Source organism: Columba livia, chromosome 2, assembly GCF_036013475.1.
Source record: "Columba livia isolate bColLiv1 breed racing homer chromosome 2, bColLiv1.pat.W.v2, whole genome shotgun sequence".
Lineage (NCBI taxonomy): Eukaryota > Metazoa > Chordata > Aves > Columbiformes > Columbidae > Columba > Columba livia.
In genome coordinates this window covers 4,789,682-4,817,344 of record NC_088603.1, presented here as the reverse complement: position 1 = coordinate 4,817,344, position 27,663 = coordinate 4,789,682, and the positions used below count along the sequence as shown (strand labels likewise).

General features: G+C 39.5%; 1 protein-coding gene across 1 annotated transcript; it reads left to right on the top strand.

Moving 5' to 3' along the window:
- The first annotated feature begins 5,322 nt into the window (after positions 1-5,322).
- Positions 5,323-25,445, top strand: AQP1 (aquaporin 1 (Colton blood group)). Its single transcript, XM_005510629.3, has 4 exons — positions 5,323-5,961; positions 21,402-21,566; positions 21,962-22,042; positions 23,569-25,445. The coding sequence occupies exons 1-4, from the start codon at positions 5,572-5,574 to the stop codon at positions 23,746-23,748; spliced, it is 816 nt and encodes a 271-aa protein (XP_005510686.1). The 5' UTR covers positions 5,323-5,571; the 3' UTR covers positions 23,749-25,445.
- The last annotated feature ends 2,218 nt before the right edge of the window (positions 25,446-27,663 follow it).

The following is a 27,663-nucleotide window of genomic DNA, read 5'->3' as shown; positions in this document are numbered from 1 at the left end:
AACTGGTCATTTATATAAATAAGTTTGCCTCTGCTGATATTGAATTTCATTCATTCAGTTGTACAATCGCAGATTTTGTCCCGTTGTATATACACTGATAAACTTTTCTCTTCTACTTTTTATTATGGTCTGAAGGAAAGAATAAAAGAAAAAGGAAAACGAAGAGCAGAAATAGGGAAGTGCTGTAGCAGGGATGCTCACATATCCATGTGCAGTGATCTTTATTTTTTTTTAAGAGAATCTATCAAAATAGAATTATGATAACTAGATGAACATGGAGGAATGTACAGATATTTTTTGTTCCTGAGAAAAGGAAAAACTTGATTAGTTTTTAGAACCTGCTTTGATTTCACTGAATCATGAAATACCCAAATGAAAATTAATCATGTGAACTTCACGCCTTTGGATCTTTGTTATTAGAGGGTGACACATCATCTTGGTTCCTGGTGCAGCAAGTGATTCATGTGGCTGACAAATCACTGCTGATCCTCCCAGATGAGTTTTTGAGAATTCAGATCCACTTTTACGAAGCAATTTAGGTGTCCAGCACAAAGTCACATAAGCAGCTAGGAGGGAATTTTCAGCAGTGGGCATATGTAACAAGTGGGTGCTTAAACTGGCTGGATTTAGGAGTGTTAAGTGGGGATTTGGTCTAAAACCCCTCCCAGTTCTTGGACACCTTACTTGTGCTGGCAGGTGTCAGTTGTGCTTAGGCACATCTCTTGCAGAGAAATTCCCAAGTGCATTTACATTGATTGAGTTTCCATCTCCTACTTGTTATATTACAGAATCACAGAATCTACTGGGTTGGAAAAGACCTCAGAGATCATCAAGTCCAACCCTTGGTCCAACTCCAGTCCATTCACTAGATCATGGCACTAAGTGCCATGTCCAATCTCAGTTTAAAAACCTCCAGGGCCTGTGAGTCCAGCACCTCCCTGGGCAGCCATTCCAATGCCTGACCACTCTCTCTGCACAGAATTGCTTTCTAATCTCCAGCCTAAATTTCCCCTGGCAGAGTTGAAGCCCATGGCCCCTTGTCCTATTGCTGACTGCCTGGGAGAACAGACCAATCCCCACCTGGCTAGAACTTCCCTTCAGGTAGTTCTAGAGAGCGCTGAGCTCACCTCTAAGCCTCCTCTTCTCCAGACTAAACAAGCCCAGCTCCCTCAGCCTCTCCCCATAGGTCTTGTGTTCAAGTCCCTTCATCAGTCTTGTTGCAAAATGGGACAGGTTTCCCTTCTAGTTGGAAAGGGAGCTGAGCCCAGGAAGCATCTCCCAAATATTGGTGTAAATCTGTTTAAGTCAGTGGCATTTTGCTTATGCGAATTCCCATATCTGACTTCCAATTTTCTGTATGGTCAATGTGGAACAGAATACATGGAAAAAAACATTTTAATTCCAATTGGCAGTGCTATACTCCTTTCCATTTCTGAGATGATGGGGCAAGAACACAAAGACTCTCTAGCCCTTACCTGCTTCATGGCTTTGCTCTTCACAATGCTAAGTGTCAGTGACGCCTCAGAGGGATGAAAGTCTATGGGCAAAAAGTAGGAATTGCTGATGCCTCTGAAACTGAGAATAATAGGGTTTTCTTAGCAATTGCCACTTGCCTGTTAAAGGACTTGGCTGACAGGGTCACAGAATAGCTAATTCTTTCCAAGAGAAGAATAATTGTAGTTTGTTGAGGTTCCCCTGGTTCTTCCAATCATTTGGCTGCTGAACTGACATATGCTCCTTCTGCCCTTCAACTTTGACTGTCCTTCACCTATGTGGAAAATTCCCAGAGAACTCATGTTAGCCAAGACCAAACTTGCAGTCAGTGACATTTGTTTCTTGTTCAAACAGTAGAGAGATCCTAAGCAGTTTGACATGTGGGAGCACAGAACAAAGCCTACCACTTAACCAACAAGTACATTTGTTTTCTGACTGAAATGTTAAGCGAGGATTGTGCTACAGCCCTTCAAAACCTGATTTGTTTCAGACAAAAAATGAGTTGGCCCTGGGATCTTGGCAATTAAATATCCAGTACTGTGAGCTTGATTTTTCACTCAGCTGTCTCTAGTGTAACTAAACTAGAGAGTTGTTGAGAACACAGTGGTTTAAATCATCTGTGAAGAATCAGCCCACAGCTCAAAAGCTACTTTCTCCCTCTTCTTCCCATCAGATATGTTCTTCATTGCTTGTCCTAAACACTTACATAACATTGGCAGTCATCTCTCTCTATTTCTAGATATCTAATTCCAGAAAAAAATAAACCTCATTTTTGAGTGTGATTTGGCACAGAAGCTAAAACCATGCCTAGAAAAGCTGTCTGCACAAAACCCAGCTCATCTGATATGAAGGACGATGGATTTTACCCTTTTTTGATTCTTGGTGATTTATGGGGACTGGATATACAGGCCTTCAAGCACTTGGCCAAGTAGGGAAGTGTTTGCCATCAGCCCGAGTAAAGCAGGATGGAGCTCATTTTGTGCAGATGCAGCACGATGGGTTGTGGAGGACAGTTCTGAAGAGATCCAACTGACATGTTGCTGCTCTGCTCACTGCTTCTCTATCCTCTTTCCTCATTATGCTTGTATTGTTGATTTAATTTGTCCACTCTACCAATTTCCTCTGCTTCTCGTGCAGAATATTTGTCCTTTTCTTGCTGTGTCCTTCTGTTTCCCCATGTGGTGGTGGTTCTACACACAGGACCAGGCTGTCTCTGCTTTCTCTCTCTGAGCAGCACTGAAGGCATGGGGGCCTTGGGTATCATGAACATGCAAGCAATTAATAACAACACAACAGTGGTGATCCTGATCTTGTTCATATCAGACTGTAGATGGGTAAGATTGGCTAATAGTTCCACTGTTCCACTGATTTTTTTTAGATGTGTATTTTCTCTCTTTGTATGTAACAGATTTGTCTTTAGTTTATTTCATCTGCTTTTTTTTTCCCTGTCTGCATGATATTTTTATTAATTTATACCGTTCTGGTGGCATCTAGTTCCAAAATATAAAATGAAAGTTGATAAGTAGTTATGAAGAGACAAATAGAGAGTCTCAAGATTAAAATATAAGCATATTAACTAACTGTCAAGGATGGTGACCGATCTGCTGCTCTCAAGGCACATTTAATTTGTGTGTTGTTCATGTATGCCAAGGCAATTCCAATGGTCAGACTAAAGGTGCCTGGTACCCTGTTTCTGGTACAGTGGGCACCTAGGGGAGACTGCAGAAATCAGGGAAGCATTTTGTAATACTTCACCAGCTTATTTTCCTGGCCCTAGAAATTTTCATTTGAGGGATTTCTTGTCACCTTATCAGTCCTGGTACAGAGATTGTTTGGTCACCCAGATCCTAATTGTAGGAAGAAGTGAGTAAAGAGGGAATTTCCTGGTGACACAGCTGAACATCTAGGCAGCTCCATCCCACTGGTGCCAATTTGGGACACACGGAAACTCTTGTAAACTATTGATAGAGCTCTGTTTTCTCTGGTTCCTTGTGGTGTGTGATGTGTCTTGGGCATCTGCTTGGTAGGACCAGAGAAACTGGGCACTAATGGTCTTCAAGTCTTAGAAACTCCAGTATATAAAAAGCTTCACTGAACAGAATACAAGCAGCATCAACTGTATCTTATAGTAAAATTCCACGATGACTATGTTTGGCTATTTTTTTTTTTTTTAATTTGCCTATTGAGCAGTTCCTCGGGGTAAAACCAATAATTAATTTGTTCCCATTTCTTTGCTTTTTCATTTTTTTCACTGGTACAGTTCTGTTGTGTAAACATATTATAAAACAGAAGGAAATAAAATTGCTTATAGGGAAGATCAAGAACATCTGATGTCTAGAAAGAATAAGAACTTGGGGATGACAGGCTGCAGACATCTGGATTTTTATTTAAACAGTCTTCAGCTTCATATCTGAATCATATTTTGAAAAGTGAATATATTTTAAAAACCATTCTTGACTGTCTAATGCTATCCAGGTGTGTATTTGATTTTATATTCATGGTGACATATTGTCCAAGTGCAAAAAATCTTGAATTAATTTATGTGCAATTTAAAAGTTGACACTAGTGTATTAAAGTAAGAAGAGGGAGAAAAAACAGAGGAGGCAGAGAAGCAGGATGATTTTAAATATCCATCTTTCAAGACTTGCACATGGGGAATTAGTTTCTGACTTACAGACAGAGTTTGTCTAGTTTGAAGTCACAACAAACCCTCTGATTTAAAGATTAAGCTACCACCAGCCATTAAAATAGGCAGAGATGTGATAACACAGGGGTTATAACACGTTAACGTGAGGTGTGTATACAATTCCTGCTGTGATAAAACCAGAGGCAGTTAGACCTTTTGCTCTGAAAGACACTTTGGCACTGCCTGGAGATTCATTCTGTCTGCAAAATCAAGCATGTAATTTCCTTTCTCCCTGGCTCTCCCCTTCTGTCTCTGTCTCTGGACAGTCCCACGGCTCATCGGTGGCAGTGGCGAGTCTCCCTGGCGACAGCCAGGACAGCCGACCTTCAGCAGAGCCATGTGAGATATGTGATCACTGCAGGACGTGGACTAGGAAACCCCCAAATTGGCTTTTTTCCTGCCAGTTAGAAGGAATGCAAGAGAGCAAGCCTGGGGAAGCCCTGAGAAACCTCTGTGTTTGAAAGTAAAAAGAAAAACTGAAGAAATATAGTAAATTTAAAAGAAACAAACAAACAAAATAAAAACCGTACAAACAACAAACCAAACAAAACAAAACCAAACCAAAACAAACCCACAAATCTGCCCTTTAACATCTAAACTGCATCCATACAAAGCTTCCAGCTTACTTGCAGTGCTATGTCAGATTTACACGGTGGTCGCAGAGATTAAAACCGATCCCTACCATTCATCAGTTAACACCAGCTTATGTGAGCCTGTGTAAACATGTGTGTTTGTCTGCACAGCCGTTAGGCTTGGCATCAGAAACACGATCCCCGCGGAGCCAGCAAAAGAGACATTTCTACCTGTTTTCAAATAAAACAGCGCTACTTCAGTATCTAGAGTGTGGATTTAGTTGTCACGTTTATTTACTACTTTCGGATGTTATCTGCCACCGGTGGAGCTGAGCGTGAATAACTTACCAGCCTGCACAGATAACTTTGCTTTTTTTTGTTTCAGTCCAGCTTGAGACAGAAATCCCATAAAAAGTTTTCATTCCAAACCCTGTGCTCAGTGATGATACAGGAGTTAAAGAAGTGAGGGTAAAATTCCTGAGGTGCTCCTAAAGACTTGTCGAAGAATCTTAAAAAGCCTCTTAAAAACGGCAGCAGAGATCGAATGCTGTTAAGGGAGGGGAAAGGAAAAAAAAAAGGAAGAAAAAACTTTGGCAGGCATACAGTGCCTTACATCAATCTAGCAGTCAGCATCTATGTAGACGTTCTTTCCTCCTTTTGTGCAACACCCCTTCCCTCCTACAGACCACCCAAAACCCTATAAATAATCCAGGGACTGTATTTTTTCTCTAGATTTCTGTACAGACCTCAAAGGAAAAATATCAGGCAAGAGAAGGGAGAGAGGGAGAAGGGAAAGTGAGGAGGGGAGAGAGAGGAAAGATGGCTAGTGAATTCAAAAAGAAAATCTTCTGGAGGGCAGTGGTGGCTGAGTTCCTTGCCATGAGCCTTTTTATTTTTATCAGCATTGGCTCGGCTCTGGGTTTTAGCTTCCCAGTGGTGGGCAACAAAACATCCACAAGGTCTCAGGACAACGTGAAGGTTTCGCTGGCTTTTGGGTTATCCATCGCTACCATGGCACAGAGCGTGGGCCACATCAGCGGTGCACACCTGAACCCGGCTGTCACCCTGGGCCTCCTGCTGAGCTGCCAGATCAGCATCTTCAAGGCGCTCATGTACATCATTGCCCAGTGCCTGGGGGCAGTGGTGGCCACAGCTATTCTGTCAGGAGTCACCTCTTCTCTCCCAAACAACCTCCTGGGGCTCAACTCTGTAAGTAGAAACTTCTAATTCCTCTGTAGAAACTCCTAATTCTTCCTTATTTATTTATTTGTTTGTTTGTTTATTTATTTATTTAAGTAGAAATGTAACACCTGTAACCTATGTTTGTGTATTGGGTGGATGGTGGTGGTGATGGTGACCTCAGGCAGCCAAATGCTTATTGTAGCAGGGGATCCAATCTTGCCTGATTGCCAGGGTTGGTCTGTGCCACAGGGAACTGTCCTTCCTCCACACTTCCTTTCCAGAGCTTTAGGACATTGTGGTCATGGTGGAGCACTAGAACAGGCTCCCCAGGGAGGTGTCACGGCCCCACGACTGACACTGTTCAAGAAGAGACTGGACAACACCCTCAGACACATGGTGTGAACGGTGGGGTTGTTCTGTGCAGGGACAGGAGATGGACTCGATCTTTATGGGTCACTTCCAGCCGAGGACATGCTATGACCAGTTTTGCTTATGTTCGATTTTGTACATCCAAGTTACTGAAAGGTGCCTTCTGACACCAGATTAACATTGATATCACTGATAGTTGCATGTTCAAGTGATTCTGATGGTCTCAGGTAACGTGATGGTTAATGTGCATATAACAATGTTGGTTTTGCTTCTGTGAGTGTGGTTCAGTATCTAATTAATGGTTTGTGTAACCTGATGGTGACTGCAATGAAAACTTATGGGAGCAGTGAGAGATGTGTAGCTAGAGAAACAATACCACCAAAAGTGTGAGCACTACCTGTTGCACTAGGCAGAGTGCTCAGATCCTGCCTGACACAGAATCCCAGCTGCACTTTCAGTGTGTTCCTCCCTTTGCTGTGCAAAAATAGGAAAACTCTTGAATTCTCAGGTATAGACTGGAGAAAGTTGTCAGGCAGCTGCATTTCACAGGGGTGCGGGTTTCAGCCCCATCCCAGCCTTGTGCTCACAGCTATTGACCATCATACTTCACAAAAACTGCCTGGCTGCAGCTCCTCCTCCTCCAAATGTTGACATTTTACTGTGTTATTGTACCAAAACAGGAGAAAAAATGATAGATACGCTTTTAAATGTGAAATCATCCCACTGTCAGAGTCAGTCCTACAGCCACAGCAGCACACAGAGTACTATAAATGGAAATTCCCTTCTAGTCACTTATTTCACCAGATTCTGTTAAAAACAAGTATTTCACATTTTTTACTATGGCCGCTTTCTTTCTGAATATTTCTGAGTGCAGTTTGAAACTTGAGACTACTTGAAATCTTATGCCAATTAGAAATTGCAAGGGTATTTGGGACATAAAGCTGCAATATCTCTTCAGAAATCATTCAGGCAAAAGGGGAAGAAATAAACAAAAAGTTAAATTAGCAAATAAAATAATGCTGTTGCACACTGCGGCGTTACAGTTGATTCAAAAAAATTAAGCAGTTTTTGAAAACACAATAAAATCTGATATTAATAAAGTGATTCCTGAGCATCTTAAAATCATCTTCCCTTGTGTCACTCTGTGGGTTGACTACTTACCTCCCTTGAGCCTGGTGCCCACAGGTGTTCTATCGTGCCACCGTTCTGGAAATTTTGCTAGGTGAATCCAAAACATTTTGGGGAAGAAGAGTGAATCATTTTATTAACTCCAGAAGGCTCTGGCTGTGTGTGTGATATGTGATCTTTTCCTCTGAAACCACTGGCAGAGGGAACTGCTCAACCACACGGGACAGGGTATCCGCCCGAGTGGTTTCCTCGAGAGGTCCAACTGCCATTAAACATGGGAGGTCTGGTTTAAGTAGCACTTCTGTTTGGTTTTCCCCTTTTGCTTGCCACAAAATGCTTACAGATGGCTCCTTCCTTTATCCAAAAACCCTGAAATTGTCCATTTATAAAGAGGGTGTAAACGATCACCCCAGACTCTACTTGCTCCTCAGCCAGTAACTCTCCAAGTTACAAAGATATAATTCAGAGCTCTGCACAAGGACATCCGAGAAGAGAATTGCCTATGGGCACAGATGGAAAGATCAGGAAAATTAGGAAAGATCAACACAGTCACCAGTTTTAGTAAGCTTAGGAGACCACTTAATGAATCTCAAAAACTGCGTGTTAGGGTGGAAGCCTTGTTTCCCCTCCAGGAAGCTCTCTGGAATATAATCAAAACCATCATTTTCAAGGCCATCAAATACACTGTAGGTGAAAATGGATAGTGCAAGTCTCCATTATGCTGGTTTTACAAATCTGGCAACACTTTCTGTGCACAAATTAATGGATAAAATGGTTCCTAAACACTGGGAAAAGCCCCAGTCTCAGTTCTTTTCATTGTCAAATACTCTTTTTTTTTTTTTTTTTTTTTTTTATTATTTTCTCTTTCTCATCCAGTTATAAAAGTTTTGGCTAGAGGAACAGTGGGGAGACCTCCCAAGGGATGGGGAAGGCAGCAGCTGTTCTTCTCCCTTGCAAAAAGGAACTAGTGAGGAAAGCAAATCCATTCATTTCCCACTGACAAGCTGGGACTATCTGGGGAGGGCTGAGGGGGGATCTGGGTCTGACCCCAGTGCAGGGGAGATGGGAGAAGGTCTGTCCTTGTGCAGAGTCGATCACAGGATCAGGATCAGTCGATCCTGAAACCACGGCCCAGCACCACGAGCACGCTGCCTCCTTCAGCAAACAGATGATAAGGACAAACCACAGAGATTTGCTTTTATGCCTTTGATTTTTAACCTGAGAAGAAGGAGGGGAGAGACAGAGCTGGAATCCCCGCCAGCTGCTTTGTCTTCCTGCCCTTCCTGTGGAAAATGAGGTGTAGATTCACTATGGAGAGAAAGAAGAGAAAGAAAGGGAGTGCTGTTTGTTTGACAAGGCCAGGAAGGCTTGGATGTGCATGACTGTGTCCTCTGTTCTGTCCCTCTCGTGCTCTTGGAGGGATGTTTTTCACAGGAAAAATGTGGTGGGGGCAGTTTAATGAAGTCAGTGGCTATCCAGTGTCCCCAGTGGATACTGGGTGGGGTCGAATGCCTGAGCTTAGATTTATCCTGCCCAGCTGTAGGTCTCTCACTGAGGGACCAAGTGAGGAACCCACTTCCATAGGTTCCTCTCTAGTTTATAACAAGGAGAGACAACAGGAGGTACTTCAGCCTTTAGATCCATTGAGTTATCCTCCTGGGAGAGCCAGCTCTATTTTGGCATGATGAGGCTTCAGGTTTGGTACATCTATTAAGTACCCAAAAAGGAGTTGGATGAATCTGTCCCTTTTTTGTTGCCCAAAGGGAAACACAAGAAAATGGAGCACAAAAAACAGCCATGGAAGGTGCAAGGCTGAAGAGAAGGAAGGGAGAAAGAAAAAGCAGGATGCTCCTTTAACATGTTCAATATCAAGGTCTGTTTTATACCAAGACAAGCAAAACAGTCACATGTGATGATTTTGATCCGAACTTTAATGAAGTCAGTGGAAATATTTTTAGTTATTTTGACTGGTTCTGAACAAGACATTCTGGGCAATATTCAGAGATGCATTTAGATTACCAAATCCTTTTAAGGCACTTTACTTCCCATGTATTTTAGTACTGGTGTGGGTGCCACAGTAAAAACTTTTAGAATTGGAAAAGCTGAAAGAGGAGTATGCAGTGTGTTTGTTCTAAAAATTTAAATATTTTTCCTTACATCATCTTGTATCTTTTTTTGGCAATTGGATTACTACATGCTGCAAATTTCCATTGGGTAAAGCTATAAGAATAGAGAGTACCTAATCCAAAATGCACTCATCTGCCAGCATATCTGACTATTGTCTAGTGAGGACAGATCTGTAGTTTGGATAATGGAAGAAACTATTCATCATGGGCAGTTAATGACCAGTAAAGAGCTCAGGCAGGAAAGGCGGGTGAGAGGAGACTTCTGTACTGTACGGTAATACAATATTTGTAGCTCAGCAATGATTACCTTGAGAACTTTCATCAAGCTTTTAAAAGCATGCTGAAAAAATTTCTTTAGCTCAGTTTTTTGTGTATGTTATTGTTTTTGTGGGGTTTTTTTTAAATGAAAATAATCAGAATTTGTAAAAAACGCAGACACTGCTTTACAATTTCATAATTTCCGTATATTAGCATACTGAGCAGAGTGCCAGGAAATGTGCCTCCTAAGTCTTGAGGCTACAATTTGAAAGCTATTTGAAAACTCTGCCTTGAAGGTTATAAAACAAATATTTTCTTTTAAAGTTAGAAGTGGATCAAAAATTATAGGCAAGGAAAACAGACCTGAAAATACTGTTGCTCAAGGCAGATAAAGAGAAAAGAAAAACAACCAAGACTAACAAATATAAGGACTTGGTTTAAAAAAAAAAATGTCAGTGTACTGAAAAATGTTTGTGCAACTGAAGAACTTTCTGGAAAAGCCAGAGGAGGTCTGTGGTTGGTGGATTCAGAGGTCTGGAGTGTTTTTTTAAGGCAGGTGAACAGTCATATAGATGCCACTCCTGGAGCATGGAAAGTCACCTGTTTCTGGAACACCCTTTGGATTTCCAGTGTTCTCGGCTGTGCCTCTGCCATTTACAGCTCAGGATGGTGTCCCCAAAGCTGGATCAGCTGAGGCAGAACTGCTGCACATAAGAATGCAATGCCCTCTGGTGATAAACATAGAGAAGCCAACTCCAAATTCTTTTTCAAAGACATGGAGAAAGGAGCCTTTTTCTGTCCTAATTCTTCGTCCCAAGGCAATATCCGGTACTTTGAGATACCTTCCACTCTCAGCAAAGTCACACTAAAGAATTAGTCCCCTTTCTATAAGTAACAGCAGCAGAGAAGCTTTGAACCCCTGTGCTGGAGATGATTTTGTTTTGGTTTGGTTTTTTCCTCTGCTCTTTATGTGTCATCCACCTATAGCTTTGTTCTGTTACTTGGGAAAAATGAAGGCTGAACAATCTCTTGTTTCCAGGACACTGGAGCATAGGACGGAGCATACAGTGTACAGATATTTAGCCTCTGCAGGTCTATTATCTTACCTGTGGGACTTCAGTACTGGTGACTTTTCTCACGATAAATTTCCAAGGCACAGAGACCTCTAGTGCAAATGTAAAATTGTCCCCACACTGGGAGCTCCCTTTCATAAAGTTGAGACTTGCCGTTTAGTTTTTAATGGTGTGTGTGGTTCAGAAATGATTTTTTTTTTTTAATTCTTTTAATCCTGATATCCCTCACTTAACATTTCTATCTTTTCGAAAGTTGCCTCAGAGGGAATCATGGACAGAAATCACCAGACTCCCCACATTGGGTCCAAACCAGTGTATCCGTGGTGACCCTCTGACCATGGGGAGTGGGACTTGTATGATTGGCCTTGATGACTCATTGTTTACCTTGTGTTTCCCTCTCTCTTTGTGCCCGCACCCTATGAGTCTGTTCTCCTCCAGCCTCAAATTAAACAAAGCCTGGTTGCGTTGGAAGAACTTCCAAAATAAACTGAGAGCTTGACAGTGTGAGTGGACAACTGAGTAATGATGTTGCTTTTCCTCTGAGTCAGTACGGAAAATTGCAGCTCCAGAGGTGTCGCTGGATGGACGAGACATGCAGCTGAGCTCCTGACCTCCAGCACTTATTAAAGATCCTTGGAGCACTTTTCTTAGTGCAGATTATATACTGCACCTTTCTCAAGTTTCGATACAATGAGTTTTGTTCTCCTTGTCCCTCTGCTCTCCATGTTTTCCATCCAATGTAGAATTCTCCCGCCAACCTTGCCTGTACTGGAACATCTGCGTGCTTAAGGACTCGACCTTCTACAGGGGACCAGAAGTCACTGCACTTTTAGAGTGAGCGAAATGGTTCCTGTACATGATATTGTTCCGGGATTTTTATTTCTCAACAAAGAGCACCACAACAATAGCTCATTATTCAATTTCAATTTTGCAGCAGCAGTCTTTTATGGCATGCCAGCATTGTATTGAATTGCATGAGGCCGGGGAGGTGGAACACAGGAAAGGCACCTGCTCAAAACTGGCCATAGTCTTGCTCACTTTCTAATGTGTTCACACAGTGACAGCAGAAACATCTGGGCTGAGATGTAAACCTGACGGTTATCGCCCATCCTCCAGAACATTTGAGGAGAACTGGGCTTATAGATCTAACTCTTATCTCTGCGCTCAGAAGTTATTTCTTATTTCCATTTCCGTGATGATTTGCTTAGTGTTTCTGTAATAATATAGCCGTACCCTGAAGTTTTGGCAGGGAGCAAGCAGGGATGCAACGTGGACATTTCTGGGACAAGGCGAGGCCCTCCAGTGATTGTCCACCTGCACATCAGTCTTTTGGTGCTAGAACAGAAGGGTTCAAGGGAGTTTTATACCATGGCCTGTGTCTATGTCCTGAAGATCCAAGGATGACTAGTGCATTGTCTGAAAAATGTTCTGCAAGCCCCAGATTAAAGGTCTTCTTCAAATAGAAATGATAGAAAAGGGTGTACAAATGGTTATAAAATAATGTTGCAATAGATCTAAAAACGTTATTAATTTGGTAGATTGGAAAACATAATACATTTGGTAAATTGGTTAATATTGTAATTCAAATGGAGTAATGCTGGGATTTTTTGGAGAACATTATTTTATTCCTGTGTTTGATCAGCTGTCAAACTGAATAGGATTAAGTATGAAACAAGGAAAATAATTTTGCCTTCACCATTCCTGCCAGGTGAATAAACAGTGAAAATGATTTTCCTTCCTTACCGTTCTTTGTATTAAGACATATGTATCTGGATATTTCGTGTGTACATATCTTCACACCTCCACACATACACTCACACACCAGAGACAGATACACTGAGAGACAGAAAGATTCTTCAGATAAGGTAAACTCAAATTTCATTGCCTAATTTAAATTAACTAGACATTTAAAGTAAAATATCTATTAGTGGGTGTTGATTCTAAATCAAGATCTGACATGGCAAGAGCAACAGTCTGAGAACAAATGGAAATTTCCACAGTAAACATGAGAATGAATATTATAGATCTCTTCTGGTTAGATTGATGCAATAGTAAAAACAACATATAAGATATTGTAACAGGGATCATGTACTTCAGCAGATTTTTGGAACCTTCAGGTGAAGCAAGAGTGACATTTCTTTAATCAGGGAATCATAAAAAAATATATCACTATCTGGACTGTATATATCTACCTTTAAGCAAAGCATTTTTAAAGCAAGTATACTAAACCACATCATAAGTACCAAGGGAAGACAAAATAGCCCTTGAAAAATTTCCTGTTTGCCTCAAGAGGAAATTGCCTGTTTTCTTTAGAGCAGTAGTACATTTTTGCTTATTTGTCCATTCTCTGGCTTAATTGAGAGAATTCAATAACAGAGAGATCTTTATCTGGTATCCCAATTGAAAATGTCAAAGAAATCTTCATTCTTAGAAAATTCTCCATTCCAGAGTTATGGAAATCAGATCAAACAGTTGTGCTTGAGCTCAGTTTCATAGGTTGCAAACCACACGTATGCTATGTGTCTGCATTTCCCAGTTGCTCTATTTCCCTGTCTTTAAACTGTTGTCTCTTTATTTTAAGTATGTGGAGGCAGGGCCACAATTTTCATTGTGGGCTGATGCAGTACCTGGCACAATGAGACATCATGGTCTGTGGCTTTGATCCTTAGTACCTCCAGATTAATATTAATACCAAAGTATATGCCTCCTGGAGGTTTTTCTGACCTGGATGGGAGCAACATGTGGTTCATGTATTTATTAATGTGCAACCTAATGGGAAAGCACTGCTGTTTCTGGCATCCAGAGCCAAAGCTAATGCTGGTGGTTAAGTGCTGCAACTCTACTGAAGTCAGTGAGATCTGAGGCTAAGGCACAGCATTAACCTGTTAAATCAAATCTACAGGACTTGACAGGCATCCTGGAGGAAACTCTATAAACAGCAGGAGGGCAGAGATGAGTTCTGAAATCTCTGCAGGGGGTTTATCTTTTGGCATTTGAGAACTAGAAAGGGACAAAGAAATGCTCTGTGTACTTTCCTGGTAGAGCCCTGTGCATCCCCTCTCCAGGAATCACTGAGAAACCCCGAAGAAAACCAAACTTTTCCAGGACCTTGACACTAATTCTGTGCCAAGTGAAGTCGATGAATGCTGTCAAAGCAGAACTGTGGCACACGTTTCCTTACAGATATACACGCTTCTCCTGAAGTTAATCATGACTGCATTTGGACTTGGGAATTAATAAAGTCTAGTTTGGCTCCTTTTGCTTCCTTTGATAAGACTTCTTGCTTGATGAACAAGGTGGAGAATTGAAAGAGTTGGAATTGTTCCCCTAATTCTTGAAAAATCTGTTTTTTTCTCCCCATGGAAATGCCAAATCTTCAGTGTTCTGCACAAGGCTGACTTTGTGAACTACCTCAAACTTGGATAGTTTGAAAACTTCACAGGTTTGCTGGAGTGTTGGTCTAGAAGTATAAAATTAATATTGTTTCAGCACAATTGCCAACAACCATATTTTGGGGTTTCTGCAAATCCAGCCAGTTATTCCAGTGAAAACATAGAAAGGAAGATTTGATTAAGCTTGAAATTCACATATGCCCAAAATTCTCCATTGAAAGACCATCTCCTTCTAGGCTGATAATGCAGGGTCAGAAATAGCTCTGTGGTATAAATGAGTGCTTCAAAAGTGTTACAGAAAATGAACCACTTACATGGGTTTTGCTGGGTGAAGAAAAACAAAACAAAACAAAACAGCCCACTATTCCTCATCCTCTGAATAGAAGTTGTTTATTTCTCAGCAGCAAGATTGGAAAAAAAAAAGTTTCCACAAAGCAACTTTCCCACAGGCACATCAAAAAGCAAAAGTGTAAATGAGACAAATGGTCTATCTCTAGCTGTGCTAAATGGAAGGCCTATAGAGTAATTTACTTTACTGTCTGTCACTGGCCCTACATGTAAACTTTCTGTGCTCTGGTTTAATATAAATGAAACCATCACTCTTTATGGCATCCCAAGCTGCTGCAACACAAAGCCCTGGCTGGTTTCTCATCAGCCTGAAGACAGGGTGGGAGGAGAGAGGTTAGTCCTGTTCCTGGAGGGTGTCTGCTGTCCAGAGAATGGAAAATATGATTTGTGCCTTGGGAATTGAATGAGTCCCCTTTAGAGCTCTTAAGGCTGTATTTATAGGAAGGATAATCTAGCAGAGGACAATATGTTTTGTCCCTAGGTTCTGCTGAATGCTTCTATTGTTGATCTAGGATACAATCCAAAGCTAATTCTTTGCCTCATAAGCAGCTTCTTCAGAGTTCTCCAGTCATATATATTTTAAGCGAAACTCTTTAGATCTTTGCCTGTCTCTACTTACTAAAGAAATCAGTCTATTTAACTCTCTGAATCTCTGCCACTCAAATAATGAGTATAGAAACACAGACACTGTTAAATAGCAAGGAGAGAATAACTGTAGTTAAATAGCTGGGGATAAAGTCTCTGAATAAATTTTGACTGTGAGTTAAAGGAAGTGTCATAGCTACGGAGACCTGGGAAAGACTTCCAGCAGAAGAAAGGTATGTTATCAAGATGGAATTTATCAAGTTATTTTTATGACATGAAAGAATGAGAAGAATCAGACAAAATGAGAGTCAGGAGAGTGGAAGATGATTCTAATGGAAGCTGGGAGATTAATTACTTAAATTTGAAGAAGGTTGCATTAAAGAACTTGACTTAGCTGAACACTTAAATTATAGTTGCTATAGAGCAGTATAATTGATATTTCCAGTGTAGGGATGAAGAAAAGGACATGAAACATTTAAACTAATGTGAAGAGTTTTCCTTTTTTAAAAAAATATGGAAAATCAAAGATGGGAAGTTTAAGCCAGAGGAAGAAAATGCAGTAAGACCATGAGATGACTTTTTTTCTGAATAGTCAGTCAGTGAAATAAGTAGGGAAATTATTTTAAATTTGCTTGGATAATATGCTCAAACTCTTCCTTTAAGAAAAAAACATCTGCCATGGCAGAGATAAACTAATAATATAGAACACTGAAAACAGCAGTCCTGGTGCAAAATTTAGCTGTATATTTGAATTCATAGAATCATAAAATCATTTCGACTGTAAGAGACCCTTAAGATCAAGTCCAATCATAACCTAAATCTGGCACTAAACCATGTCCCTAAGAGCCTCAGCACATAAGAAAAGAGGTCTGTATGATATGAAGACATTGTTTATCGCAGCACAGGTCCTCAGAATGCTACAGTTTGTGTGGACAGGAGAACATAGTTCTTCTCCTAATGCTTTAATAAAAGGTAATACTTTCATAGTCAGTCCACAACATGCTTCTCATTATATGCCAGCCATGCTCTTTCTTGGGTTCTGCAAAAGCTGCTTTACCTAGGGGATGGCTTGGATGTGCAAAGGAGAGAAGTCCCAGACATCAGTGATGTTTTGTGTGTCACTAAAGTGCTGTGGCTTAGCCTTTCTTTCTCTAAAAAAACATCAGCCTGCATGACTTGCAATGAAGTGTTTCATAAGAATGGAGAAAATTTACATTCTCTTACTGAAAAATAGACTCCTTTATTTGTAGAGGCCGCTCATTTTTCAAGAACAATGACAAACTAATCCCTGTTATATGAAAGCAATCTGGACCCTAGAAGGTACAATCCATGGCTAAAGTTTTGTTCGATGAGATGGAGCATAACACCACGTGATGAAACCACCTTGCATAACAAACTGTCTTATCCATATAACAGGAAACAGGTTTGAATTTGATACACTTTTTCTCCTAAGGAGAAAAATATGAAGCCACTAGAGAAGTACAGAGTTAGGTTTACCTTGGGCCAGTTTAATTTCCTGTCCCCATTTCTCTTCTGAAGGCAGACAACCAATAAATATCCTGCTCAAAAAGAATAAAAAAAAAAAAAAAAAGAAAAAAAAAAAAAAAGGAAGGAAAAATATACTAGTAGTTTGCCCACATTATTGTTTGAAGCTGTGGAAGTCAGTCAGCTAAACATGGCAGTTAAAGGCACCCCTGAGAAACAAGCTTCTGTAGTTCCAATCTCCTGGCTGATGTTGTGGAGAAATGGAAGCAATGTCACTGGTCCAAAGACCAAAAAGCAGGTGCTCATCTCAAGTACTTACTCTCATGGTCATGACTAGATAAGGATTTTCTATTAATTTCACTCTTTGGTTTAATGGTCATCATTTGACTATATTACAGGTCTCTTGGCTCACTCACCAATATGGATTATATCTATGTAGAACCTTCACAATAATGGATCCACCACCTATGGCTCCACTATCTGCATATGTCACCAGCTGTTCTTTGACATTAGTTCTGCTAAGACACGGCAGCATTCAGGCAACTCTGTCACGGACTTTCCCACTGGAAAAACCTTTCCAAAGAACCAACATCTCATATGATGATTCAGGTTGGATGGGACCTCAGGAGGTCTCTAGTCCAATGTCTTGCTCAAAGCAGAGTCAGCACTGAATTCAAACCAGGTTGCTCAGGAGCGACAGTAGCATTACCAGATAAAAATAATCTTTAAATGGGAGATAGTTATTGTACCTCAGCCTACTCCCAGTGATGTAAAACAGAGGAGTTCAGCATGCCCCAAGTGACTCTTTAGCTTCCAACAGTTCAGGAGTTTTCTGAGATGCGCTTCCTATAAATTTACTGAATTCCAGTGGATTTTTATCCCAGAAACTTGTTCAGATGCACAGTGAACTCAGGTAAAAATATTAGTGATAGAATTCTGCTCACAGAAGCATATTTAAGCTTCTGCTTGTCATCTGGGTGCTATTACAATCAAAAGATAATTACTCAAATCAACTTAAGGCAGCCAAGATTGATTCAGCTGATCAGATATATGTGATAACTCTCAGGTAACCTATTTCTTGGGTATGTTTCTGGTGCTTGTCCTGTCAAAACAGTGACTTCAAAATGAAATCTAGTGGAACAATTCATGTGAACAAAAAAGAAGTCTGGATTGACTCTTATGGTGTGGGAAACTGTATGTGAGACAAATGTGGGCCTGTGTGTTTCATTTTAATAATTTAGAACGTATTTTGTTCCTTAAAACACTGAATTCACTCTTCAGGCCCCAAAAGCCTGAAGTATGAAAAGCTTGGGGAATAACTGTGCAGTTCCCTGAGCTATGAAATTTTTTCTGTTGCCTTAATGAACATCATCTAAAATGCAGAACATGCGAGAGTTATTGGACTGAGCAGCAGTGAGAGATTTCCCTATAGACACATCAATGGCAAACAAAGTGTCAGTCCACATACCCTGCTCACATATCTTCTTGTGACCACTGGTAAGCAGCATACAATTTCAGGGAATAAAGTCATTGCAGTGTGGGTATAGTTCATTGGAAACGACCCCTTCAACCCAACACTACAGTAGAGGTGACTGTGTCTTATGTTTGAAGACATTATGCTATCTATTTAAGAAACAGAGATATGGACACCTTATATTCTGGATATTCTCAGTAGCAGAATGCTAGATACTAAAGCTAGTGGTTGATTTTTGCCTTTCTTTGATTGACAGTCTCAGTAGTCAGGTCTCTGTAATGTACAGTAATGCTTCCTACTAGATTCCGATTAAGCTTTAGAAAGCCTGAAGCTTCTGGATCTGGGTATTCTACAAAAATTCAAGCTTTCATCAAAAAATCTGCATAACATATGGAAAATACAATGAAAGGGTAACCAACTCATGTTGCCTATGCCTACCTGCATCTGTCAAGAGCTTAAACCAGCAGATTCAAGAGGTGTAAAATGTTTCATACTGCATTGTTACCAGAGTAATGCCTGCAAATCCACTGTGACCAAGGGCAATATAAATATAACTATACACACACATATATATATGTACATTTTAGCTTGATACTAGGAAATGCACCTTCCTACTATCTGTGTTATGCTTTGGCTGGGATGTGTTTAGGGCGGTGAAGTCTCGTGCTGTTCCATGTGTCGCTGTATCCTGGAGGGTCCACACGGCTGCTGTCGTGACACTATTGCTCCTACAAGTAGGCAAATACAGAATGTCTGTGATACTACACTTAAATACTACAGATTCACAGACCACAGCAAACCAGAACATCCAAGGTTCACAGCATTTTGGAACACGGCCCAGAATTCCTGCTCTCACAGTGGAACCTTGCATCCCCAGCAGGCTGCGTAAAATTATGTGCTAGAGGAAAGCAAAAGGTTTCCTATGATATTTCCAGGTTTTCTTCAACTCCACACAGCCCATCAATAAGTGCTGATTAGCGGAGAGAATGACCTCAAATCACGTCAGCTTTAAGATGTATTTTCCTGGAGAGAAAGGAAGAGTATGATTTCCACCTCTTAAAGATAAGAATTATCACAGGTTTTAAAGGCATAATTTTGCTCTTATTGTCTTCTTTCATAGAAGCTCTTCAAACAAAGCGAAAGACTAATGGTAGGTCAGTGTTTAATTGTTTTAAATGCCAAGACCTTTTCAAATACTAACATCAATGTGTCACACTTCAGATCTGGATTATCTGGGATTTAACAGTTGTATTATGATAGAAGAGAATATAGTTTCATGCTCACTTTTGGGCACCTGCATTCCACTCAATTATTTTCCAATACAATTGCCTTTTTTATATATCAGTCCTCCATATTGAAGAACAAGATGTAAAAATATATTATTAATGCTTCAGATTGGCAGGTCTTAGAAATCAATATGTTTTCACTCTTTTTAATCATATTTATGCTGGCTGAAGACTCAGATGATATTTTTTAGTGCTTAGGAACTGGATATTGTGCTGCTTTGTGACAGAGGAGAAACAAGAAAAGTGATGAGCACAGGTAGAAAGTGTAAGAGTTCAGCTAAACATCTTTTAAATTTTAACATTATTCAAATATTAGTTTGGGGAATATTAGGGCGTAAAACCACAAAAACATATTCAAAGCATGATTTCCCATAGTCTCATTGTTATGGACAGGTCATAATAACATTTAATTATGCTGTTGTCACATTTGATGTAGCAATTCTTAATGCAGAGGCTATGACAGATGGGATAACCTACTGACAGCGCTGTTCTTGAACAGAAGTTTTGCAGAGTTTGCTTCCTACTCTGAGTCACTCACATTCTCAATTTTGCTGGCATGTGTCCAAGCTCATGTTTCATCCTATCCATGCAAAGTAGTTACTTCTGCTTAACACCAAGTTATTAAGCTCAGATACAGGCTCGTCTTGTCTAAGATACCACTGAATATAGCAATTAGAAGAAGAATTCAAACTTTTTATAACTTTGAATGGTTTAGATCCACAGTTTCTCATTAAGCACAAGCTTCTAACAGTACTCCTGAAATATGACAGCATTTCTATTATATAATGTCAATTTCTGTGAATTACCATGGGTTTGGTAAATTCTACAGCATTTACAATAATAGGAAACGGCTTTCATTATTAATAATGTGGTTGGAATATCTACATCTGCCAGTATGAGTTTCTTCTAGAGAACCTGCTTTACTTCAGTAGGACATTGAAACAGTTGCCCCATCAGGCCTTTAGGATTCATGAATTGTGGATGGGTTTTTTTCTGGCTCCCAAAGAAACTGAATAGGTTTCAGTTCAAGTTGAAAACACCGACAAGAGATATACAGTTGACTCTCAAATGATCTCCATTGACTACGTTCCTTACCTATCCATGTTAAAGACACACTGCCAAACATCAGCTTCTAGAGCCATTTTAGATACATTTGGTCTTCTGTAGGACTTGTGTTACACCTGCCAGTCCCACATAAACACCATAGATACCTCAGAGTATTTCAAATAGCATTAGAGGCATGTTTTGAGGCAATTGTATAACAGCACAGGTATCTCAATATTCATGTGGAAATCTACCCATGGAGGTTGTGTTTTGTGGGACATTTCCACATGAAGTCCCTGTTTTGAAAAATTCATACAGAATTACAGAATATAAGTAGTGGTGGGAGAAGAAGATTAATGTTACTTGTCAATAGCAGAGAAATGTATTTTCAAGCTACCCAAAGCTATGCAATTTCTTGCTGTCTGTTTGTCCCTTTCTGCTCCTGTCCCTGTTTGCTTAACAATTATTGCTAAAGGTGAGTTGAGCAATGTTTAACATGACCACAGCATCCTCATTCACAGAAGCAATGAATAAATGTCTCAAGGCACCACAGTTCATTTCTATGGGTAATCTCTATTGAAGGCAAATCTCTGGCTCTTTTGTTTCTCACACAGAGACCAGTTGTGTTCTCGTTGTGTCTAGTGGTCGAGCATTCACTTTGGCTGGATGCAGCAACCATGCAACCATGTTATATCACCAGCAAAATCTGATCATGCCTAGCAGTGACTGTTTCAAAACTGATTTCTGTTCACTTTGGTTTTTTTTTCCCCTGTTAAGCAAAAGCAACCTGAGGACCTGTGTAGGTCTGTGTTTTCCTATTGAGAAACCAGATCCTGTGTAACTTTGGTTGAAGTCAGGTAGGAATATCAAGTGATGTTTTTCTTCTTGTTTCCATGCAGCTTTCAGAGGGAATCAATGCTGGCCAAGGACTAGGTATCGAAATCATTGCTACCTTCCAGCTGGTGCTGTGTGTCCTCGCCACCACAGACCGGAGAAGGAATGATGTCTCGGGATCAGCACCCTTGGCCATCGGTCTCTCTGTTGCCTTGGGACATCTTCTTGCTGTAAGTCTTACCTCTCACAGTTGATACCTGCAATGTCCCACCACAGGATGGGCCAGTGAAGGCAGGAAGATGATGGGCAGATGATAGTTTCTTCCTTCTCTTTCTTCTTCAGAGAATGACCTTATTTCTGCAATATATGTGGTCCTTCTTTATTGGATCATATGGCAATAAGTGATGAGGTTACACATCTGGGAGGAGCTGCTGCTGTGGGACCTGTTTCCTGGGTGGCACAAGAAAGGCAAAAAGTCTTTCCCCCTTTTTCTGAGAGTGGGTAGAATGAATGAAGCCATTGTGAGCATCTGAACCATGCTGCAGGTTCCCGCTTGCCCTCCTCTGTAATAAAGATGGCCCATGTGCATCAACGCCTTACCACTGGTTCTCTTTCCACCTTCCAGATTGACTACACCGGTTGTGGAATTAACCCAGCCAGATCTTTTGGCTCAGCACTGATTGCCAACAACTTTGAAAATCACTGGGTAAGTTGAATAAATTTGTTTAGCTTACAAGAGGCTCTACATATACATAATCTAAAAGATCAGAAACATTTGAACACATATCATTAGGACCAAGTCAAGGAGTTGACATTTCTTTTTAATTTAACAAAAACAATCTCCTTTTACTCCTGACCAGCCTGAGGACATCACAAACTCTTCAAGCTGAGTGTGTATGTTCAAAGTAATACAGCAGATTTTCTTTGGTTATTTCACTTTATTTTTATTTATTTCAAATGCTTTAAACAGTAAAGCCTCATTGCACAGAATCCTCTACAGGGTATTCTTTGTTTAAACGGATTTTGTAAAGTGCTAGTGCTTAATCTGGTAAAACGTAATTTAAGAAGGTTCTTAAGGAGGTTTATAAATGGAAATAGATCATCCAATGTTTGGAAGGTAATAAAATGTTAATCTTCTTAAAGTTAAGTGTCTGTTTATGTGTTTTCATGGATAAGTGCTCTGGAAACACTATAAATTTTAGATTACTCCCTGTGGTCAAATGTGTTTAAAATGAGGAACTACATGAAAATTTACTTATTTCAGTAAAGTTCAATAAGGAAGTCTAACATAAAAGCCCTAAACAAGCATGTGTTCTTGAATATTTAAAATGCAGCTTGTTCCAGCTTTCCTTCTCATATCTCGGCAGTCATTTGCATATGCATTCATGGAAATTTAGTGCTAGTACAATGGGTTGTGAAAAATTTGGATACAGGTGCCATTTTAATCTAAAGAGTAAAACACAAAAAGAGGAAACTGGGGAATTTTGCCGTTATTTTGTATTTAAACACCTTTATTGGGATACTAAAATAATGTAGCTTAGCTGGTAGCTAGTATTTTCAGGATTTCATAGAAAAATTATTTTCCTTTGTAGAGAGAGAAAGAGAGATATGCTATAAAGCCTATTAAACCACTGATGCTGTTGAAGAAAATATATTTTCAGACTCAGGAACTCTTTGGCCATGCAAATCCCCTCAAATCATCTGTTATTTCTATTAAAATCAAACTGTCTATTAAAATACTTCTATTACCTCTCCCTCCAAACTTCGCTTGCCTTATGTGATTAGTCAAGTACAATTCTAGTAATATCTCCAGCTAAATAGTAACTAATACCAAATTAAACTCCTAATTAGGTCCTAAGAATTACTTTTTAATTCATCTGTCACTGAAAGTTAACAAGAGAATAGAATCTAATGCACTCATTGTTTTTAGAATTTATAACCCTCTGTCAAATGTAGCTTGAGTAAGAGAGAAGTTTTACTAGTATATACCTATTTTTAAATATGAGGATTTGACAACATAGTCACAGTTATTAATCTCTGGGTCTATTGCCAATTTATGGTGAGAAATTCCTGGCTTCTTGCCATGCAGTTAAGTAAATATTCAGGTGATAGACTGTATTTTTAATGTTTTCACTGCAAATTTTGTGAAGAAAATCTCCAGAGAAGGTTTTCAGAACAGCTTCAAACGAACTAGTACCTGATATATTGACTGGGCTTGGAACTGTATTTCAGATCTTCTGGGTTGGCCCAATCATTGGAGGAGCCAGCGCTGCCCTGATTTACGACTTCATCCTGGCACCCAGAAGCAGCGACCTGACCGACCGCATGAAGGTGTGGACCAGTGGCCAAGTAGAAGAGTATGATCTGGAAGGAGATGATATGAACTCTCGGGTTGAAATGAAGCCAAAATAAAGAAGCACAAGGAAAAAAAGAAATAATACTTTGGTTTCTGAAGATTTTATCAGTGTTATAGACTTTTTGTAAACCAGCAAGCAGTACTTTGTTTTTTTAATTCAACATGGTTTTCCATTTTTTACCCCCAATCTTAATAACATTTTTATACCTGGGGTTTTTCAATTACAAAGTCTTCAGGCCAAGAAATCATTAGACACTTTCATGTGAGCTAAATAAATTGGGCTGAAAGTTAACCCATCCCTCACCACCACCAAATTTTCTGGTGTATCTAGCATGGGTGCTTCTTCCAGCACATCACTCAGTAATGATAAGTAGTTTAAATGATTGGTGTCCTGAAAGAATTGATGCCAAGGACAGAGAACCATCTGTACCAATAACAAGGGCCTTATGCTGGAAAAAATATTTGTACAAATATGCAAGCCTGGTATCTAATGTCAACAATGCATGTGAAAAACTAAATCAAATCATTGCACAAAACCATTATTTGGAAGAAAAGGCCACTAAAAATTACTTGTGACATAGAATTATCCATAATTTTCTAAACGGGTGATAATGTCTGAGAAAGAGGGCCAGAAACGTTAAGCGGGGCAAGAATTTCCAGAGTCCCAGGATCCATTTAGATCTTCTGGAGTTTCATTCTCCCTGAACTTGCACAAAGTTCGTTGTGAGCAGAGAGAATATATGAAAAAAAGACCAACAAAAAAACTCCTTTATATACATATAAATTCCTGGGAAGAACTAGAAACCAAATTAGAGAGTAGTAACCATGGCAACAAGAACAACATAGTTCCAATATGTAAACAGGAACTGATTGTTCCTGTGACTACTCTGCTTTTGTTCATCTTACATAATTGAATCATATGTTTTCAAACAAATCAGGAAAAGAAAAAAAAAAGGCCTCTTTCTTCCTGACCCCATTCTAATAGTCCATGCTGTGATATTCAGGGACGATGAACAGATATATCCACAATATATTTTCTAATGAGGGACAAATACATACCTGTGTGTAAGTCCATTTGGGGGGTTGTTGCTTTGTTATATATATATATATATATGTTTATATATATGTTTTATACAGAAAGCGTAGTATACTGTTTTGTAAGAAAATAAGAGCATAAGACAAGTGGAAAGAATTGCAGCAGTGCTTAGCAAAATAAACGACACTGGAAAAGTAAAGAAAATTAACACTCTAAATGATGTGGAAGACTATTTTCTATTTTCGTTTTTTTGTGTGTGCTACTTATGATTTCCTGAGTAACCCAAAGCATTAGCTGGTCTTACCTACTAACTATAAAATATAGTTAAAGCAGATACATGCTGATATACTTGTTCTGCACTAAATATTTTTACATAAAAAATGAGGCCCAGGGGAACCTAAATAGAAAACTGCACATTTTATGGTTCAGACAAACACCCCAGAAATAATGTGACAGATGTCTCCTGTTAGAGATACAGTGTGGACATGGGAATTGAGAGAGGGTTGACATGGGAATCCATATAGGTTGAGTCATTCCATCAAATCAAGCAAATGCAAAATGAAAATAAAAATAAAATCACCAGCAAATTAAAACAAAATAGATTTTATCTTTCTTGTCCACATTTGGTGTGTTATCCCGTGTATTGTCTATGTACATACAGCATGATTGGATTTTGGGGTGGTTTAAAAATAAACAAAATCAGTTGTGCTAACACAAGGACTGTTCATGATTCTTGATTTTTGACTTGCCTTCAACGCAATGCAATTCCATTTTCTGTACCATTCTTCACATACCCATCAAAAGACTGAGACAACTTCTGCTTTTCCACTCATGACTGCTCCTTCGATTTGGTGGTAGCATTTGGGGAAAATAAACTTCTGCCTTTGTATGGCAGGAAAGCAGGTCCTCACCTGGAAGTAAGCTCTATCTAAATTATACTTAGTAAAGATGCAGTATACCAGGACCTTGTGCCCACTCTCCAGAATATTATTTGAAACTTTAGTTGCTGGTATCCTAGTGTATTCGTTGACCCAAAATTAAACCTTTTTTATTTTCCTTGTAGAATCTATGAGTCAGAACACTTGCAGGAGTCACTCACAGTAAATATTTTGTTTTGACAAGCTTGATAACACATGTAGTCATGTAGAAACTGTGAGAATCACAATTTTCTTCCTTAGTCTATCCCTTGCAAAGAGTAATAACTTAGCTTGCTTTCTATGCTTTAAAGTCCAAAGCTTTGAAGACAAGCAAAGCTGCCTTTCCATTTGGTGTGTAATAGGACTCTAACTGCTGCTGCTTATGATCACCATAGTAATAAATAAAATAGATGAAAGATGCACAATAACTTTCACTAGTGAAAAAAACAACACAAACAGGTCAAAGTAAATAAAGTGTCATTTGCTGGTGTATTTATTCACAGTGATAATTTTTAAAGAATTTACAGTAAAGAACTTGGAAATTAAGTAAAAACGTATTTCAACAGAATTCCAGCTGTAAATCCCTCCCTTATTCTTAAAGAAGGAAAAGCTTAATGGTATATTAAGGATTTATACTGAATATGACACCATATGGTATGAAATATCCCTTTGGGCTGTCTAGGGCAGCTGTCTTGGCTGTGCCCCCTCCCAGCTTCTTGTGCACCTGGCACAGTATCAGAAGCTGAGAAGTCCTTGACTATTACTTAGCAACAACTAAAACATCAGTGTATTATCAACATCATTCTCACTCTAAATCCAAAACAAAGAACTATACCAGCTACAAGGAAGAAAAATAACTTTATCCCAGCTGAAACCAGGACAGCTATCATCATCTTGTTAAAATATTTGGAACATACTCAGCAAAGGAATTAAAAGCATCAAGCAGCAAGTATCGAAACCCAGTAACAAAAGTCAAGTGGGCAAATATATTTACAGGTGATCGCCCAGAAACTCAACAAAATCTCCCTGACATCAAGAAGAAGACTGGAGCACAGTTGTTTAAAACAGCTCCCATGTTGTATGCACGAATAGTTCCTGACCAATGGACAAATAGACCATGTCTGTGCCCTGGCGATTCCTGGGGAAAAAACCTCTGTATTTATTACACATTCTAACAGGAAAAGTTGATAAAGGGTAGATGTGTTCATAGATTAGCTAGGGACCACCTGCCAAGTAAACTTCTAAAGATAGATGACTAAAGTTAGGGCCCATATCTCTTTAGGACATGCTCTGCTTCCCCAATGTAACTGTGGAAATTTAATTTTAGATTTCATGTTGCTCGGCTCTACATAGCCTTTTACCACATGCAAGGAAAGGCAATTGAAACATAACATAATGGCAGCCAATAAGCCAGGAAACTTCCATTGTCTTTCCATATCCACCAGCTGCACCAATCACAATTCACTTTTTTTTTTTTTTTAAGAATTAAAATAACACAATAATACTAATAAAGAATTTCTCATAGTATTTCAATGTTTTCCCTCCTTGTATCCAGCTGAAGTTTGGACGTGCCAAGAGTCACACAATAAAATTATATTAAGAATACAACTGTTATGATTCAGTTGAAGCCTGGGATGTAGTAAACATCTGTGTCAAGAATGGTTCTGGGTTTCATTTGACTCAAGCCTGATGTCCTTGGAAGGACCATATTTTTTATATACATTGTCTGATACTGCAGAAATTACTTAGCCCAGAATTCCTTCTGGGGACAAATGCATCATTTTATAGAATTTCCAAAGCTGAATTGCAAAATCACCTCTGTTTAAACAGGTTCATTTATAATTAGACATTAGCCATCTATGAGATCACACTGCTTTAGGTTCTGGAAATCATATGCCATATAGGGCTATGAATTATCTTCTTGAGAAGGCACACCTCCTGTTGGCTTCAAGATTCCTTGATGTTGTTGAAGAAATCTAATATGTTCAGGTCTACAAAGGGAGTCAACACACTAAATT

Excerpts from the sequence above, each read along its gene's own strand:
- AQP1 (XM_005510629.3), top strand. The coding sequence starts at position 5,572 with ATGGCTAGTGAATTCAAAAAGAAAATCTTCTGGAGGGCAGTGGTGGCT. Across the intron at positions 21,567-21,961 it reads CCTTGGGACATCTTCTTGCT|ATTGACTACACCGGTTGTGG; the intron begins GTAAGTCTTACC and ends TCCACCTTCCAG. Across the intron at positions 22,043-23,568 it reads ACAACTTTGAAAATCACTGG|ATCTTCTGGGTTGGCCCAAT; the intron begins GTAAGTTGAATA and ends ACTGTATTTCAG.